The 14,634-nt window shown below is 35.7% G+C and overlaps 1 protein-coding gene and 2 pseudogenes across 2 annotated transcripts; all 3 read left to right on the top strand.

Annotated features, from left to right (window-relative positions):
• Positions 1-583: 583 nt before the first annotated feature.
• On the top strand, positions 584-3,044 carry LOC143564398 (wall-associated receptor kinase-like 1 pseudogene; annotated as a pseudogene). The gene is made up of 3 exons (XR_013140862.1): positions 584-1,593; positions 1,678-1,829; positions 1,911-3,044. The product of XR_013140862.1 is annotated as a wall-associated receptor kinase-like 1 pseudogene (transcript).
• A 2,841-nt stretch (positions 3,045-5,885) lies between these two features.
• Positions 5,886-6,387, top strand: LOC143564401 (protein TIFY 10B-like; annotated as a pseudogene).
• Positions 6,388-11,462: 5,075 nt separating this feature from the next.
• Positions 11,463-14,304, top strand: LOC143564399 (serine/threonine-protein kinase SAPK1-like). The gene is made up of 7 exons (XM_077051689.1): positions 11,463-11,515; positions 11,958-12,032; positions 12,777-12,878; positions 12,970-13,023; positions 13,094-13,186; positions 13,700-13,792; positions 14,043-14,304. The coding sequence occupies exons 2-7, from the start codon at positions 12,003-12,005 to the stop codon at positions 14,202-14,204; spliced, it is 534 nt and encodes a 177-aa protein (XP_076907804.1). The 5' UTR covers positions 11,463-11,515; positions 11,958-12,002; the 3' UTR covers positions 14,205-14,304.
• The last annotated feature ends 330 nt before the right edge of the window (positions 14,305-14,634 follow it).

Below are 14,634 nucleotides of genomic sequence, written 5' to 3' on the forward strand. Positions count from 1 at the left end.
TCATACTTATTGTGGTGCCGGTTAATAATTAATATAATTGGTGACGCTGAGAATAAAATTTAGACCTAAACACTAGCAATATGCCAATAAGCATGCAACATTTTCACCAAAGAAAATTATAACCTTTGGGCTTTTTTCACTTAAAAAAAGAAGCAGCTAAAAATCAGGGCTTGATTGCATACAAAAGTGGGTTACATTAGGATCACATTTCCTTGTTTATTGCATACAAAAGCCCGTTAAGCCATTTCTTAGGTGGAGTGAAAGGAAGTAAAGTGAGTGATGCGACGCCTACGTGTAGCGTGTATACCCCACGGCCAATCACCAAGTGATGGTCGACCAAGATGACATATTGTTGACCGAATTTAATACGAGTTCAGATGTAAATATCACTGGTAGAATAGTAACGGATTGTTCAACGAGAGATCACCCACCACGGATAGTTAACAACATTGTAATTATAAATACATATACATACGTTCGGGAATTAAGCTAGTAATATTATTGTCATACTACATTCAAAACAATCATTAACCAACAAAATAAAAGCCTGGTTTCAAGGTTCAGTATATATATTACATCCAAAGTTATGCTACTGGACAACAATAACAACAATTTCTAGCTAATTGTTTTATCCGATTAAGAAAAGTTAATAGCTAAAGAACAATAAACAAAACAAATGCCACCTTCCAATATTTTGATATAACTGAGGATAAATACACCATGAAAAGTTAACTAAAGCTGAATTTCAATTGAATGCGCAATGGCCATACCACTTAAACTGCTTCTGAATTTGACGATACTGATCGTGATACGATCAACAATGATAACAGCTCAATCCCTGCCCGGCTGCCCAGATAAATGTGGCAATGTTTCGATTCCATATTCTTTCGGGACAAAGACAGGCTGCTACTTGAGCAAATCCTATCGGGTAAACTGTACAAATCTACGGATCTGGAACACCAGATTCAAACTGCTAGACATCTCACTTGATGGTTATATGCGTGGCTCATTACCGGTAGCATATCATTGTTTACGCCATATTTCAAAACCAAGTGAGCCCCAAGTACATTTATCAAGATTCCAATATCAGGCACGCAGAACCTCTTGACTACATTTGGGTGCGACGCGCGAGCCAACATGAAGATCCTTGGTGGCGAAGACTATATAGCCGGATGTCTATCAATGACTGGCTGCAATATGTTAACCGATGGTTCATGTTTAGGCATGGGTTGTAGCCAGGTTCCGGTCCCTTATAAGCTGGAAAATTTCCGGATTCATGCACAAAAACATACAAACAGCAGTGTGGGGAAGTGGAGTTTCAATAACTGCACCTACGGGTTTCTTGTTGAGAAAGATCATTACACGTTTCAAGTTACAGATCTTGATAATATGCATAATCGGTCTTTCCCGGTTGTTTTTGAATGGTCAGTTGGGAACACAAGCTGTGAAGAAGCTCAAAAGAATAGTACAAATTATGTTTGTGCAGAGAATAGTATATGTACCGACGCTTTGAAAGAGATCAATCAGCTAGGATATCGTTGTCAGTGTGCTGATGGGTACAGGGAAACCCGTATATTCCCAATGGGTGTCAAGGTAACGTTGTCCATCTATGCTTAGTTAATTACGCCCCAGCAACCGATTTACAGATTGTCGATATCTATTTATGATGTTGTCCAGATATCAACGAGTGTGAAGCAAAGAACATAGTTGCACAAACCGCTGTATTAACACGAACGGAAGCTACACTTGCGCATGCCTCTTTGGCCGGCATGGCGATGGTAGAAACGATGGGAAGGGTTGCACTTACTCAGAAGGGTTTATCTTTGCCAGTAAGTATATATAACTAGGTTCATAACACTAGCTGCTAGGAAGTATATATAGCTCATCTAACAAATTCTATCAATAAACAGCAACTGCAGCATCTCTTGTGTTAACACTCATCATATACGGAGTGCTCAAACGAAGGCAGATCATGAAGAGTAGAGAAAGATTCTTCAAGAAAAATGGTGGTTTGATTCTTCAGAAACTACTTTTTGAATCTAAACGATCTTCCCAAGCGGCCAAGATTTTTTCAACAGCGGTACTTGAAAAGGCAACCAAAAACTTCCATAAAACCAATGTCATCGGTCAAGGAGGCTACGGCACAGTTTATAAATGCACTCTACCCGACAAAACTATGGTCGCCATCAAGAGGTCCAAGTCAATTGATGAGAACCAGATTGAGCAGTTTATAAATGAGGTTATCATTCTATCAGAAATTAGCCACCCAAATGTTGTCAAACTCTTGGGTTGTTGTTTAGAGACGCGGACTCCTCTTCTCGTTTATGAGTTTGTAACCAACAAAACCGTCTTCCAACACCTTCATGAAAAAGAGTATATTTCATCACTAACATTTGAAAGGCGCCTAAACATAGCCACACAGACGGCCGAAGCCCTTGCTTATATACACTCAACCACACAAATCATTCATAGAGATATTAAATCTTCAAACATACTTCTGACCGATGATTACACTGCTAAAGTGTCGGATTTTGGCATCTCAAGGTTTATTCCTGTTGATCAGACTCACTTACAGACTTTGGTGCACGGGACCCTTGGGTACATAGATCCTGAGTACTTCCGTTCAGGAATTTTGACGGAGAAGAGTGATGTTTATAGCTTTGGCATGGTTCTTGTTGAGCTTCTTACGGGACGAAAGGTCTACTCTTACGATGGAACTGAAAGTGAGTTGGGTTTGGCGATATATTTCGTTTCTTCACTGGAAGGGGGTTCCTTAATTGGAGTTCTTGATGCTAAAATTAAGGAAGATGGACTTTGTGACCATATCAAGAAAATGGCCAAGCTTGCACAAGAATGTGTGGAGATAGAGGGCAAGAAAAGACCTAACATGAAAGGTGTGAAAGACGAACTCAAGCAAATAAGTGGCGCGTACCTAAAGGGTTCTATCATCTCTAATAAAGTCGAATACGGTGACTATGATCAGCTTATTGTTTTTTGACTACTTAGAAGTTTTCTACCCGTTAGGCGGTATGAAATCTTAGTTTTCTTTGGTGTTTAGAGTGAATCAATCTAGATTCATTTGGATATTTTCCTTTTGTCGCGCACGACATGCCAGCAATAGGACTAGCAAGAATGTAAGATACCATGTATATACCATACATAAAAAGATATTGCATGGCAACATGTTTTTGAAAATCCTATAAACAACCATATATGGAAGTTAAGAAAGTGATAAGAGTCTTACTTTGTATCATTAGAGAAGAATAAGATGTACATATCATATACTATTACATGAAGTTCTTAAGTAACAAATTTATACATGATATGGGAATCAAGAGTTAAAAAAAGTTCTTATTACAGCATATATCATATAGAGCTGGTAACAGTTCATATAAGAACTCGCAAGTCATTCGGAACCGATGATCGAATAAGCTGCTGACCACTTAAAAGTGCGCCACTTATTGCTAAAATTTCGCATTAATGAAGAATCATCATCATCAACATCAACATCATCATCACTTATGTCTATATCATCAATATCCGAATCATCCAATTCATCAAAGTCCATACTATCACCGAGAAGCTCTAGTGATCCGCCATTTAGCATCCCGGGATGAGTTCTTGCCTCTTGTATTATTGACAATATTTCATCTACGTTTTGATTTGTATCGTTTAAATTCATGTTGTGAGAACTTGAACCCACCATTAGATCTGAAGGAAGGTTCTTTAGGAACCATGGATGCATCAGTTTGGTTGTATTAATTATAATTACAATTACTTTTTCAATTTGTGTGTATATCAACAACGAGATGTCCCTGGTCTTCAATTCGGTTGTAGTTCCCATATCTTCCCTTCCCTTGAACACGCTTGTAATTCGGTGGCCTTCAATGCATAGGTAAGTTTTGCTCCATTCAATTCGGTGCCTTTATCCATTTTTTACCCTAATTGCTATCAGTTATTGGTGTATGAACGAATGAATTATGCTTTAATTTTGCTTCAATTTGATAATAATTATGAATGATTTGTTTGAATCCTTATAGTGTTCATCTATGTCACCAACCAACCGGTAACATGATATTAGCATATGATAGTATATTTAATATTGTAATTCTACACTGAAAGTTTAATTTTGTAATTCCAACATGGAATTATGAAAGAATATGGAATGAGTGCTACCATTTTAAGAGATAACATCATAAGTGGATACTGATTGATAATATGAGCTCCACTTTCTCCATATTTTCTTTTTTAATTATTTTATTTATTTAATTTCAATCTGTAAATATAATCATTTTGCACCATGAGTAGAGAGGGGTTAAGATGTTCTAATACAGTTTCTTTGTGATTAAGAAACATTTGTTCTTGGTAACCAAATGAGATATGATGAACCTTGAACCAGATCCAATTGGGGTTTGGAAATGTTGTATGATTCGCGGACGGATCGGTTTATGGGGGGAAGTTGTTGATTCTGACAAGCCGTTGACCGAGGAAGAGCCAAAGGTAGAATGTTGCAAATTAATTTGAGGAGACGTATCGTGAGGGCTGTATTAGCGGGGGTAGCGAGAAAAGAACAGTAAACAATATTGGTGGAGAATGAGAATGAAGACTGGATGATGATCTCTGATTCAACTCAAAATGGTTTGGCAGGAGTGTTTGAATGATCACTGGCCCACTAAAAAATTATCTTGATCCATGACGTGACTGTATGATTAAAACAATCTCACGTGGAGCAAATTGATGTTCCTGTTCCTAATATAGAAATGTTGTAACACATTGGATTATGATTCACTTAAATAGGTTACATGTGGCCCTTTGTTTGAAACTGTGAAAGATCTAACATTGATGCAACAACTATTATCTATTGATTGTTATAGAGACCACATCATAAAGAATAACATGAACTTCATGATGAACATGTACTTCTATATTATAATACGACTCATTTATGACCCCATTGCTTGTTACATGAAAATCATAATTTAATTTATATGTATTTTTGATTGTGAATTTGAATTTGTGCTTTGCAGATTGCTCATAGAAAACGCATTTACAAATGGTGCTATATGAAAGAAGATATAACCTGTGAAATTTGCAATCAGGTTTGCTAATTTTTTATGGTTTTTTGCCTTATTACAATTTTTTTAATAAAATGTTAATGTATATTAAACTTGTTTCATGGGTTTATACACCAGATTATGCTCTTCCACCCGCAAGAGCCAAATCCAGATGTTATGACTTTTAACACATACTTTATCTTTGTTTAAATTTATTTTTGTTGTTAAAAATAAATAGTTAATCAGATTATGCTCTTCCACCCACCAATCAATCTCCGGGATGGCACTTACTGCCTTTTACTTATGACGAGAATCATTTTCTTGAACCGGGTTATGAAGGTTATGGTGTGGCAAGTAATAATAGCGTTGAATACCTACGGTTCATGGCTCTAATGGTAAGTGAACAACGCGTGTCGTGTCACAAATGCTATGAAATATCATATAAAGTTATAAACTTGTTTTCTTTTTTTGGCTTTAATGTGTAGTTGATGATAATATTATTGATTCATCAAGCTTTGTTGGTCACGAGATACCTTGGGATGCTGCAGAATCATCAAAGTTCTTTTTAATGTAAGTTGATGTTTTTGGTTGAGTTATTGACTTCTTTGGTTATGTTGCACATAAACTGTAGTTTCGGGAATCTATTCTTTAGCCCGCCGATTTACTTCTTCCATGTTATGTGGTGGGCCGTTCATGGATAATGATATTAGGCAAAGAAGAAGGCAAGTTAGTGAGTCACTTCAATTTTTAGTTTCATACACCTTTCTTTTTCATTTATTAAACACACAAAACATGAACACCAAGTTAAAAATTATATCTTACCTTGAAGTCATGATATGTTTTGTTTCACTAAAACCTGAAATATCTTCTTCGGCGACCATTGATTTGTTAAGCAGCATGGAAAGTACGGTCCAGATGTCGTCAATTAATCATATTCCTCAATATGTTACCTTAGATTCCTTCTGTAACTCAGTGGGTTCATGTGAACCAATTGCAGCTAGAATCTAAAAGCGGGCAAATGACGATATTCTATGGCTCACAAGTATTGGTGTTTGATTCTGTATCGGCCAATAAAGCGAGAGATATGATCCCAGCAGCTTTCGGTAATAAAATTCAGAATCAAATTCAATCTGCTTCACCTTCAGTTTCTCTTCATGACGCTTTCGAACCAGAAGCAAATGAATCTGATTTACCAATTGCGAGACGGGATTCACTTCACAGGTTTTTGGCCAAGAGAAAGGATAGAGCAAGTGAAAGAGCACCTTATCAGTTGCATAATAATCCATTATTGGTTGCTGCACCTTTGAATCATAAGTTTTATCTCAACTTATAGTCAAATTTTTATGTTTATCAAAGGATAATGATCAGTTAATCACTTCATCTTTAGTTTCATGTAATATAAGTTTGTTTTTTTAATCTGGAATGCTCATCATTTTTTAAGGTCTAAGTATTAAGACTGGAATTTGTGGTTGATGAGTATTTCAGGTTCTTGTTTATTACTTTTGACTGATACTCATTAGTGGATTACTGATTTTCTTTTCTTTTATTGTCCTCTTGGCTCTTGATGTTTTAGTTAATAATAAAATACATTAAACTGCATGTCAATAAAAACAACAATAATTAACAAAGAAGGATTATGATATCTTGTTGTCACACAGCTATCTCTTTAGCCTTTTAGCTTAGCACAGGAGAAAAAGCTAAAAAGAATGGGATTCTGAAGATGACTTTTGACAACACCTTATATTGTTGACTTTTTTTTTGTTTGACTTGGGTCTTCTTGAAGATGTATATAAAACATTATCATACATAGGTAAACAAATACAAGTTTTTTAACGATATGGATTTTAATTTAGTTAAAAGGAGTAATAATTGCTATCTCGTTGGTCTTTCTTTAGGTTTAAATTTCTTTATTCTTTCAATACTCACAAGCCATTGTTCCAGCATACAGACATGGAAGGCAGACGCAAAAAACAAAAATAATTAGCAACCCAACTCGACAAACTCACAAACCGAAGCATTAACCGACAGTTAATAATTTCTTGATTTTTTGAATAACCGATTTTTGGGTTCGGTTATTGCCTACTGAAACGAAACGTACAGTGCACGCCATAACGATCAGAACCGTACATGCCGAATCCTTGCTGCCTCCCCTCTGCAACGCGCGATTAGTTAGATCAATGCCACTGGTGCTAATTCATCTACATTTGATGTTACGACATAGGTAACACATTTGTTTTTACATAAATTATTTGAAAATACCACAACTGCAATCGTTATTGTACTCTGCAGAGAACACTTCATGCTGGGAGTAATGGGATGGTGGTGTTCAAGTGCTGGTCAATTCGTGGAAAATCATGATAATGGGTCAACACTGGTGCGCTTCTAATCTTGGATTTTGGGTCAATGGTTATCCTTTTTAATTATACGGTAGCTTGAAATGTAACTATTTAGTTTTGTTGCAGGGTCATTGGCGGTTTCCATGAGATAAGCTTATGCAAGGATATGTGTACATCTTACTCTATCCCGGGACACCATGATGGTGATTTTGTGTCCGGACTTTTTTACTTTTTACGACCGTCGTTGACTTTTTTTTTTGGTTATATTTAACACCTTATAGCACTTCACAGATTTATTTGGTTAAATTGGTCCAAAATGGGTCACCCACATGATCGGTTACAATCTTTGCAGTCTAAAAGCTCAATAATTAACCAAGGTCATTATGTCTTTTAACCAACACTAGCCTAACATAAAGATAACAAACTTTGTAGTATATAAGTCACTACTCATGTCTTCAATTTAAACTTGGTATACATAGTAATAGTAGGCCTCTATATATAAACTTTAAACTGTTTGTCAACCACATTTAGCTTAGGTTCAGTGCTTTGGATGCATTTAAATTCTGTAAGCTATGCGTTTGATTGTGATATATGTTTAGATTAGTTAGTTCAGATTATTCATTGTTTATGGTCATCTAATATTTGAAAGGTTTTTTTTTTTCTTTTGGACAACTTTTGGTTAAAACTCATTGTGAGGTTCTTCAAGACTTGCACACGTTATACACTGTCTTTTAAAGCAAAGTTAGCATTAGGCTGAGCTACTTGGCCATGTTATTCTACTGAGAAATTATGGTTTGATATGCATTTTAGTGGATTATTTTTTATGTTTGTAACTAAATAATTGAAATTGGTGATCATATATATTTCTTGATGTTTAACTTTTCATATTTTGTTCAGGTTTCATAGACGGATTTAAATCCTCAAAGGCGTGCAGTCAACCCTTATTTAGATAAATCGGATCTCAAGAACCTTTTTTGTGAACACATTAAGTCATTCTATGATGTAAGTTGTATTAAACACTTCAAATCACAAATTTATACCTTTTAAAGCATGATTTTTTTTTTCAAATTTGTCTTTTCTTTTAGCTTTGAGTGTTGTCATGTTTTAGAGAGATGCAAATGAATACAAAGCTTAGTTAGCTGTAATAATCACAGATGCAAAAACATAGTTTTACTTCATGGTCGCCAGCTGACAGTTGCTCAAAGATGACACACAATACAACAAAGGGCCAAGGAAAGATAGAGAATCTTTGTGGCGCGGTAGTATGTAGACAAACTATTATCTCTAGAAGTTGCTTCATATATATACGAGTAACGGAAATCGCAAAGAATCGTGCAAAAATTTACTACTGATTAGTAACATTTGATTTATCAGTGAACAAACTATAGTAATGGTAAGTGGTCATGGGGATAGTTGGGAGTAGCATTTGACCATAACCTGTATATCATGTTTAGTTTTTCCATTTGGTGTGCAATTTACAAATTATACATTTTGATGATGATGGAATGAAGTGCTTATTAAGAATTTAGATTTTCTGGGCTTTCTTTCATTAAAGTTTGTTTATAATATGTATTAGTAACTTAAAACTTAGTTAAGTGTATGATCGCCTTGCAAATTGTCTTGTTTTGACATTAAAAACTCATCACACTCTTTGGCTAATTAGCCTTGTTTAACCAATAGCAATTAGCAAACTACGATGCCGTCACAAATTGTAACGATGTCATCAAATTTCCGTCACGTCTTCGCTGTAAACCTAACTCATACCAACCTAATTCTCATTGTGTCCCCGCCGCAACGCATGGGCACATCTACTAGTAATTTACAAATGTGTAGAGCAACAATGTAATATCTAAAAAAAACACACACACAATACAAATAACAAAAAAAAAAAATAAAAGTACTTCACCTAAAAGAAATCAATTTTGGCTGTGGTGGATTATTACAAGAATAATAATCCCACACTCAACTAAACCAGTAATAAACTAATAATAGTAAGGCATGGGTTTTCTCTCTTTAAGAAAAGGAATTCTGCTCTAAATTCTCTGTCCATGTGATTTCTATTTCTATATTTAGTAAACTCGAATCTCTCACCTGCCCACAACACACTCCACCATCCACCTAACCTCTAGAAATTTCTATTTTCTGCAGGCTCATATATCAATTTTAAACAATAAACCAAGGTATGGGGTGTGTATCATTTGGGGCAAACATGGAGAGAGATGAAGTGGTTAAAGAACTAGGGTCTGGTAATTTTGGGGTAGCCAAGCTTGTTAGGCTGAGGGGTGTGGGGGGCTCTAATGGGGGCGTGATTGGGGGCTCCAGCCAATAATATTGTGACGTGTGGCAGAGAGAGAAACTGGATAAGGGGGTGTTGGAGCCCCCGTTGGAGTCCCTGGCCCTAGTGTGGAGGGGCTCCAGCAGGGGCTCCAGCGGATTTTTTTTTTTATTTTTTTATAAATATATTCAAAAAACGTATTATTAAAAAAACTCATAAATTATTAAAAAAAACACACATTAAAAAAAATACATTAATATCTAAAAATAAAATAAAAATAAAAGTACTAAAAAAAACATTATTCTTATTCTACGGCTTGGTCTTCTTCGATCAACCTCTTTCGGATACGTTCCTTTTGCTTTTCCATTAGCATTTGATCGACCGGATTTAGGTTACTGAAGTCTCTAGTAAGGAAGTCCAAATCTCTCATTCGACTTTTTTCCTTTTTGTCATTAGAGACCACCTCCATGGTTTTGTTGAATTTATTGAGGGATTCAACAAGATTAGCGATGTTTACGGCTTCCCCCTCAGCCGGTTTTTTCCCCTTGGCGTCCCGTCCCAATGGCCGCCTCCTCGGCGGTGAAGACGTTTCCTCCCCCGCAATGTTTAGGTCGAATCCAACGCGGCAATCCGACCCAGCGGAAGTGCTATACGCTCCAGACGAACTAGTTTTAGTCCGTTTCGGCCCTACTTCCGCATCAAGGTCCGGCGCCACCAGCTCAACCCACTTGGAATACCTTTTCAACCTCTCCCACAACTTTACATCGTCCCACGTCTTCACCGTCCCATACCTCCGCAAACACTCCTGCTTCCACTCTTCGACAGTGAAATTGTAAACCGCCAAATCATCACTGCCACTTGGTCTCATACGACCGCTGTTCCTGTTGAAAAGATTAGTAAACAAGCCGACAAATTTTCTGATTTCGGACCACCGACCCGAAATCATATCGGCGTTCCGCTCTGTACTCCCAACGAGCGTATAGAACGTCTCCGTAACCTTTGTCCAAAAAATCTTGCTCTTTTGGTAGTCGGCTGCAAAATGAATAAATAAATTTGTAAGTCATTTAACTTTTTTATTAAAAATCATTTTTAAAAACGTTAAAACAATTACCGCAACGCCGATCCTCAGAAATGACTATCCAAGCCCGACACAAGGCTTCCTTCTCATCCGATGACCACGGAGTGGTTTTCCGTTTCGTCCTCGGAGTCGAAGCCGGTCCCGACCCGTCCGTTGCAACTTGTTTTTTCCGGTGGACGCGTCTTCTTTGTCCCGTAGCTTCACCGTGTGATTCTTGTGTCTCCGGAACAACAAAGTTAGGAGACGGTTGTATGTTGGATGGTTGAAAGCCGGATGATTGTTGCGGCTCCGAATAAAACATCGGTTGGTCCGGTGACGACCATAAATCGTCGTCAATATAATCTAAATCTAGGTTTGGGTACCAATTTCCAGCCATGTTTTTAAAAAAAAGTTTGGAAGATGGGTTGATTTTGGGTTTTTTTTTGAAGTTGTGATAATTGTTTTAGATGAAATGGGTTATATATAGGAAGAAAAAACTTTTTTTTTTATTAAATAAGAGCCCAACGGCTCATTTTTAAGCTCCAACGGCTCTTTCACGTTTTCCCATGCCCCTTTAAGCCATATTCGTCCCGCGAAGGTGCTTGCGCCTGCTTTGTTTTTCGTGCTCACACCCCTCTCGCGCCCCTCTCGCGCCCCGGGGGTGTGGTGCTAGCGCCTGGGGGCACGAGCGGAGGGGCTCTAGCGCCCCCGTTGAAGCCCCAAACCCCTCAGCCTTAGGGACAAAGGGACCAGAGAATTGTTTGTTGTCAAGTTTATTGAAAGGGGTCAAAAGGTTTGTTTGCTTTTGCTTAGTAAAGTTTTTATCTTTTTGACTGTTTTGATGTTTTTGTGTCCTTGATGTGTTGATTGATGCAAAATAGGATATGGGTTTGATCAAGAATTTAAAAAATTTGCATTTATTTCATAATTTTTTATATTGATGAAAAATACTTTTTGGGTTTGATCAAGAGTGTTAAAAATTTAATCTTTTCATGTTTTTGCACTTGATGTTTTGATTGCTGCAAATTAGTTTGGGAGTTTGATCAGAATCTTTATAAAATTTTAAGTTATTTATAATATTTTTTTTTGACTTTTGCTGCAAAATTCTTTGTGGCTTTGATCAAGATTTTTGAAATTTTGCATTTTTTTGGTGACTTTTGATGTTTTTATGTACTTGGTGTATGATTAATGTGATATACTATGTGGGTTTGATGAAGATTTTTGAAATTATGCAGATTGATGAACATGTTGAGAGGGAAATATTGAATCATAGATCCTTGATGCATCCAAATATTATCAGATTCAAAGAGGTAAATTTTATTCTTTAAAGATTCACAAAGTAGACAGCTTGGTTGACTTTTTGTGTCAAATTAGATATCTTTTATTCTAATTTTAATATTTATGTTTTTGCCTGTCTGGTTTAATGCTATTGAGTTGCATAGTTCTGTAGATAAGTAGAAATTTGCTACTATTTTATGGTCAAACACTGTTCAATTAAGCTGAGCTGTCTTATATTTTATGGTCAAACACTTGTCATCAGTGTAGTCAAACACTGACATTTCTATTACTTAATCCCAAAAAAGTCAAATTTCACTAAAGATTCAACCTCCCAATCTTGAGATTCAGAAATCACATTATCACATGGATTTCATAAGAAACTTTTTGAATTTGCTAATTTGATCTACTAAATACTCTCCATGGTCCCAGAAGTCAACTTTCTACAAGAAACTCGAAAGTGAAAACTAGCCAATTTATAATTCAAAAGTGAAAAAATTTGCAAATTATGTTTCTCCAATAGTGTATGGTACTCACCCGTTATGTTAGTAAATGTGTATATCAACATTCTCCACATAAACATTAACAAATTCATCTCGATTTTGAAGTTAAAAGAGTAAGACATTTGACTTTTAAAAGACAACGTGGCATTAAAGAAGCCAAATGCTATCATCCAATAAATTTCAAGAATTTGATGAGCAAACCATTAATATTTCAACTTTCCCGAATCTTTGAAATATTGAACAAAATTCGGTTATGTTTTCGGCTTATTTTTTCAGGTCTTACTAACTCCAACTCATTTAGCAATAGTCATGGAGTATGCTGCGGGAGAAGAGCTTTTCGAAAGAATATGTCGCGCGGGCAAATTCAGTGAAAACGAGGCAAGTTTAATAAGTTTTTTTTAACACTAAAAAGTCAAAAATGGCCAAGATTTATTCTTTTGACTTGGTTCTCTTTTCTCATATGCAACAGGCACGGTTTTTCTTTCAACAACTTATATCAGGAGTTAGTTACTTTCATTCAATGGTATGAAATCTTTTTATCCAATTTACCCTTCTACCCTTTCTTCTATTCTTGATTGATTGTCGTGTTGCAGGAAATTTGTCACAGAGATCTTAAGCTTGAAAACACACTATTAGATGGAAGCACGGCTCCTCGTGTTAAAATATGTGATTTTGGGTACTTAAAGGTATTAAATTTACCACAATTTTTATCTTATTTTGTTGGTATTTATATGAGAATGTTTTAGATTTAATTACAGGGCGCGTATGGTCGGTTTGGGCTAAAACCAAACCAAAAATTCAGTTTTTCAGTTTTGATTTGGTTCGGTTTTGCCATATGGGCTTGAAATTTTTGGGTCACCAAAAAATTGGCCCAAAATAATGAATTTGGGTCTAAATTTTTTTGTTAATTAATATACAGAAATGATTATGCATTTTGACTGAAATATTTAAATTTAAATTCTTAAAAGAGACGTAAATTACAGAGTTAAAAAATATGACCCATAAACTCGATTCGCTTTAGTTTTAGACTTTTAGTTACATGCAAAACCTCAATGGAACCAAAAGTTCGGTTTTTATGAATTCCTAAAACCAAACAATTGGTTTTTGTTTGGATTCGGTTATTTCGGTTTCATGCACACCTCTAGATTTATTCATAAAACTGCGGTTACTTGATTTTTTGTTTATTTTTGGCATTTTAGTCATCAGTTCTGCATTCTCAACCGAAGTCTGAAGTTGGAACACTGGCTTACATTGCACCTAAAGTTCTTTCAAGAAAGGAATATGATGGAAAGGTGCTGCCTTTGAGCTTTTGGTTATTTAACAGACAAGCAATTTATTACTCCAACTATTATTATTATTTTAAAGCAAAAAAGAAATGAGCTTACAGTTTTAGTTTATTCTTGTACACTACAAAAGCACATTGTTCATTTTACATTTTGCCAAGGTTTGTTTGTAAAGTATTCATGAACAATGATGATTTGAAAAATCAGCAACTTTTAAACAAATTTCGGAAATTCCTATTTTAACCCATGAAAATTTTAGCTTGCAGATGTTTGGTCATGTGGTGTTACTTTGTATGTGATGTTAGTTGGGACATACCCCTTTGGACATCCAGATGATCCAAACAACTTTCGAACAACTATTTCCATGAGTATTATTTTAAACTTTAAGAATCATTTTAACGAAGTTCAGTTCTGTAATTAAGCTCGGTTTGATTTATGACAGCGGATACTTAGTGTTCAATACGCGATTCCAGATACCGTAGAAATTTCTTTGGAATGCAAACATCTTCTTTATCGGATATTCGTTGACATGTCTTCATCAAGGATCTAATTTGACACAAAAAAAAAACTTATCTAATTTGACACAAAAAGTCAACCAAGCTGTCTACTTTGTGAATCTTTAAAGAATAAAATTTACCTCTTTAAATCTGATAATATTTGGATGCATCAAGGATCTATAATTCAGTATTTCCCTCTCTACATGTTCATCAATCTGCACAAATTTTCAAAAATCTTGATCCAACCCACATAGTATATTACATTAATCATACACCAAGTACATAAAACATCAAAAGTAAAAAAAAATGCAAATTTTCAAAAATCTTGATCAAAGCCACATAGAATTTTGCAGC

This window comes from Bidens hawaiensis, unplaced genomic scaffold (genome assembly GCF_021521415.1).
Source record: "Bidens hawaiensis isolate Kalapana, Puna unplaced genomic scaffold, B.hawaiensis_p1.1 tig00022002_1, whole genome shotgun sequence".
NCBI classification, from domain to species: Eukaryota; Viridiplantae; Streptophyta; class Magnoliopsida; order Asterales; family Asteraceae; genus Bidens; species Bidens hawaiensis.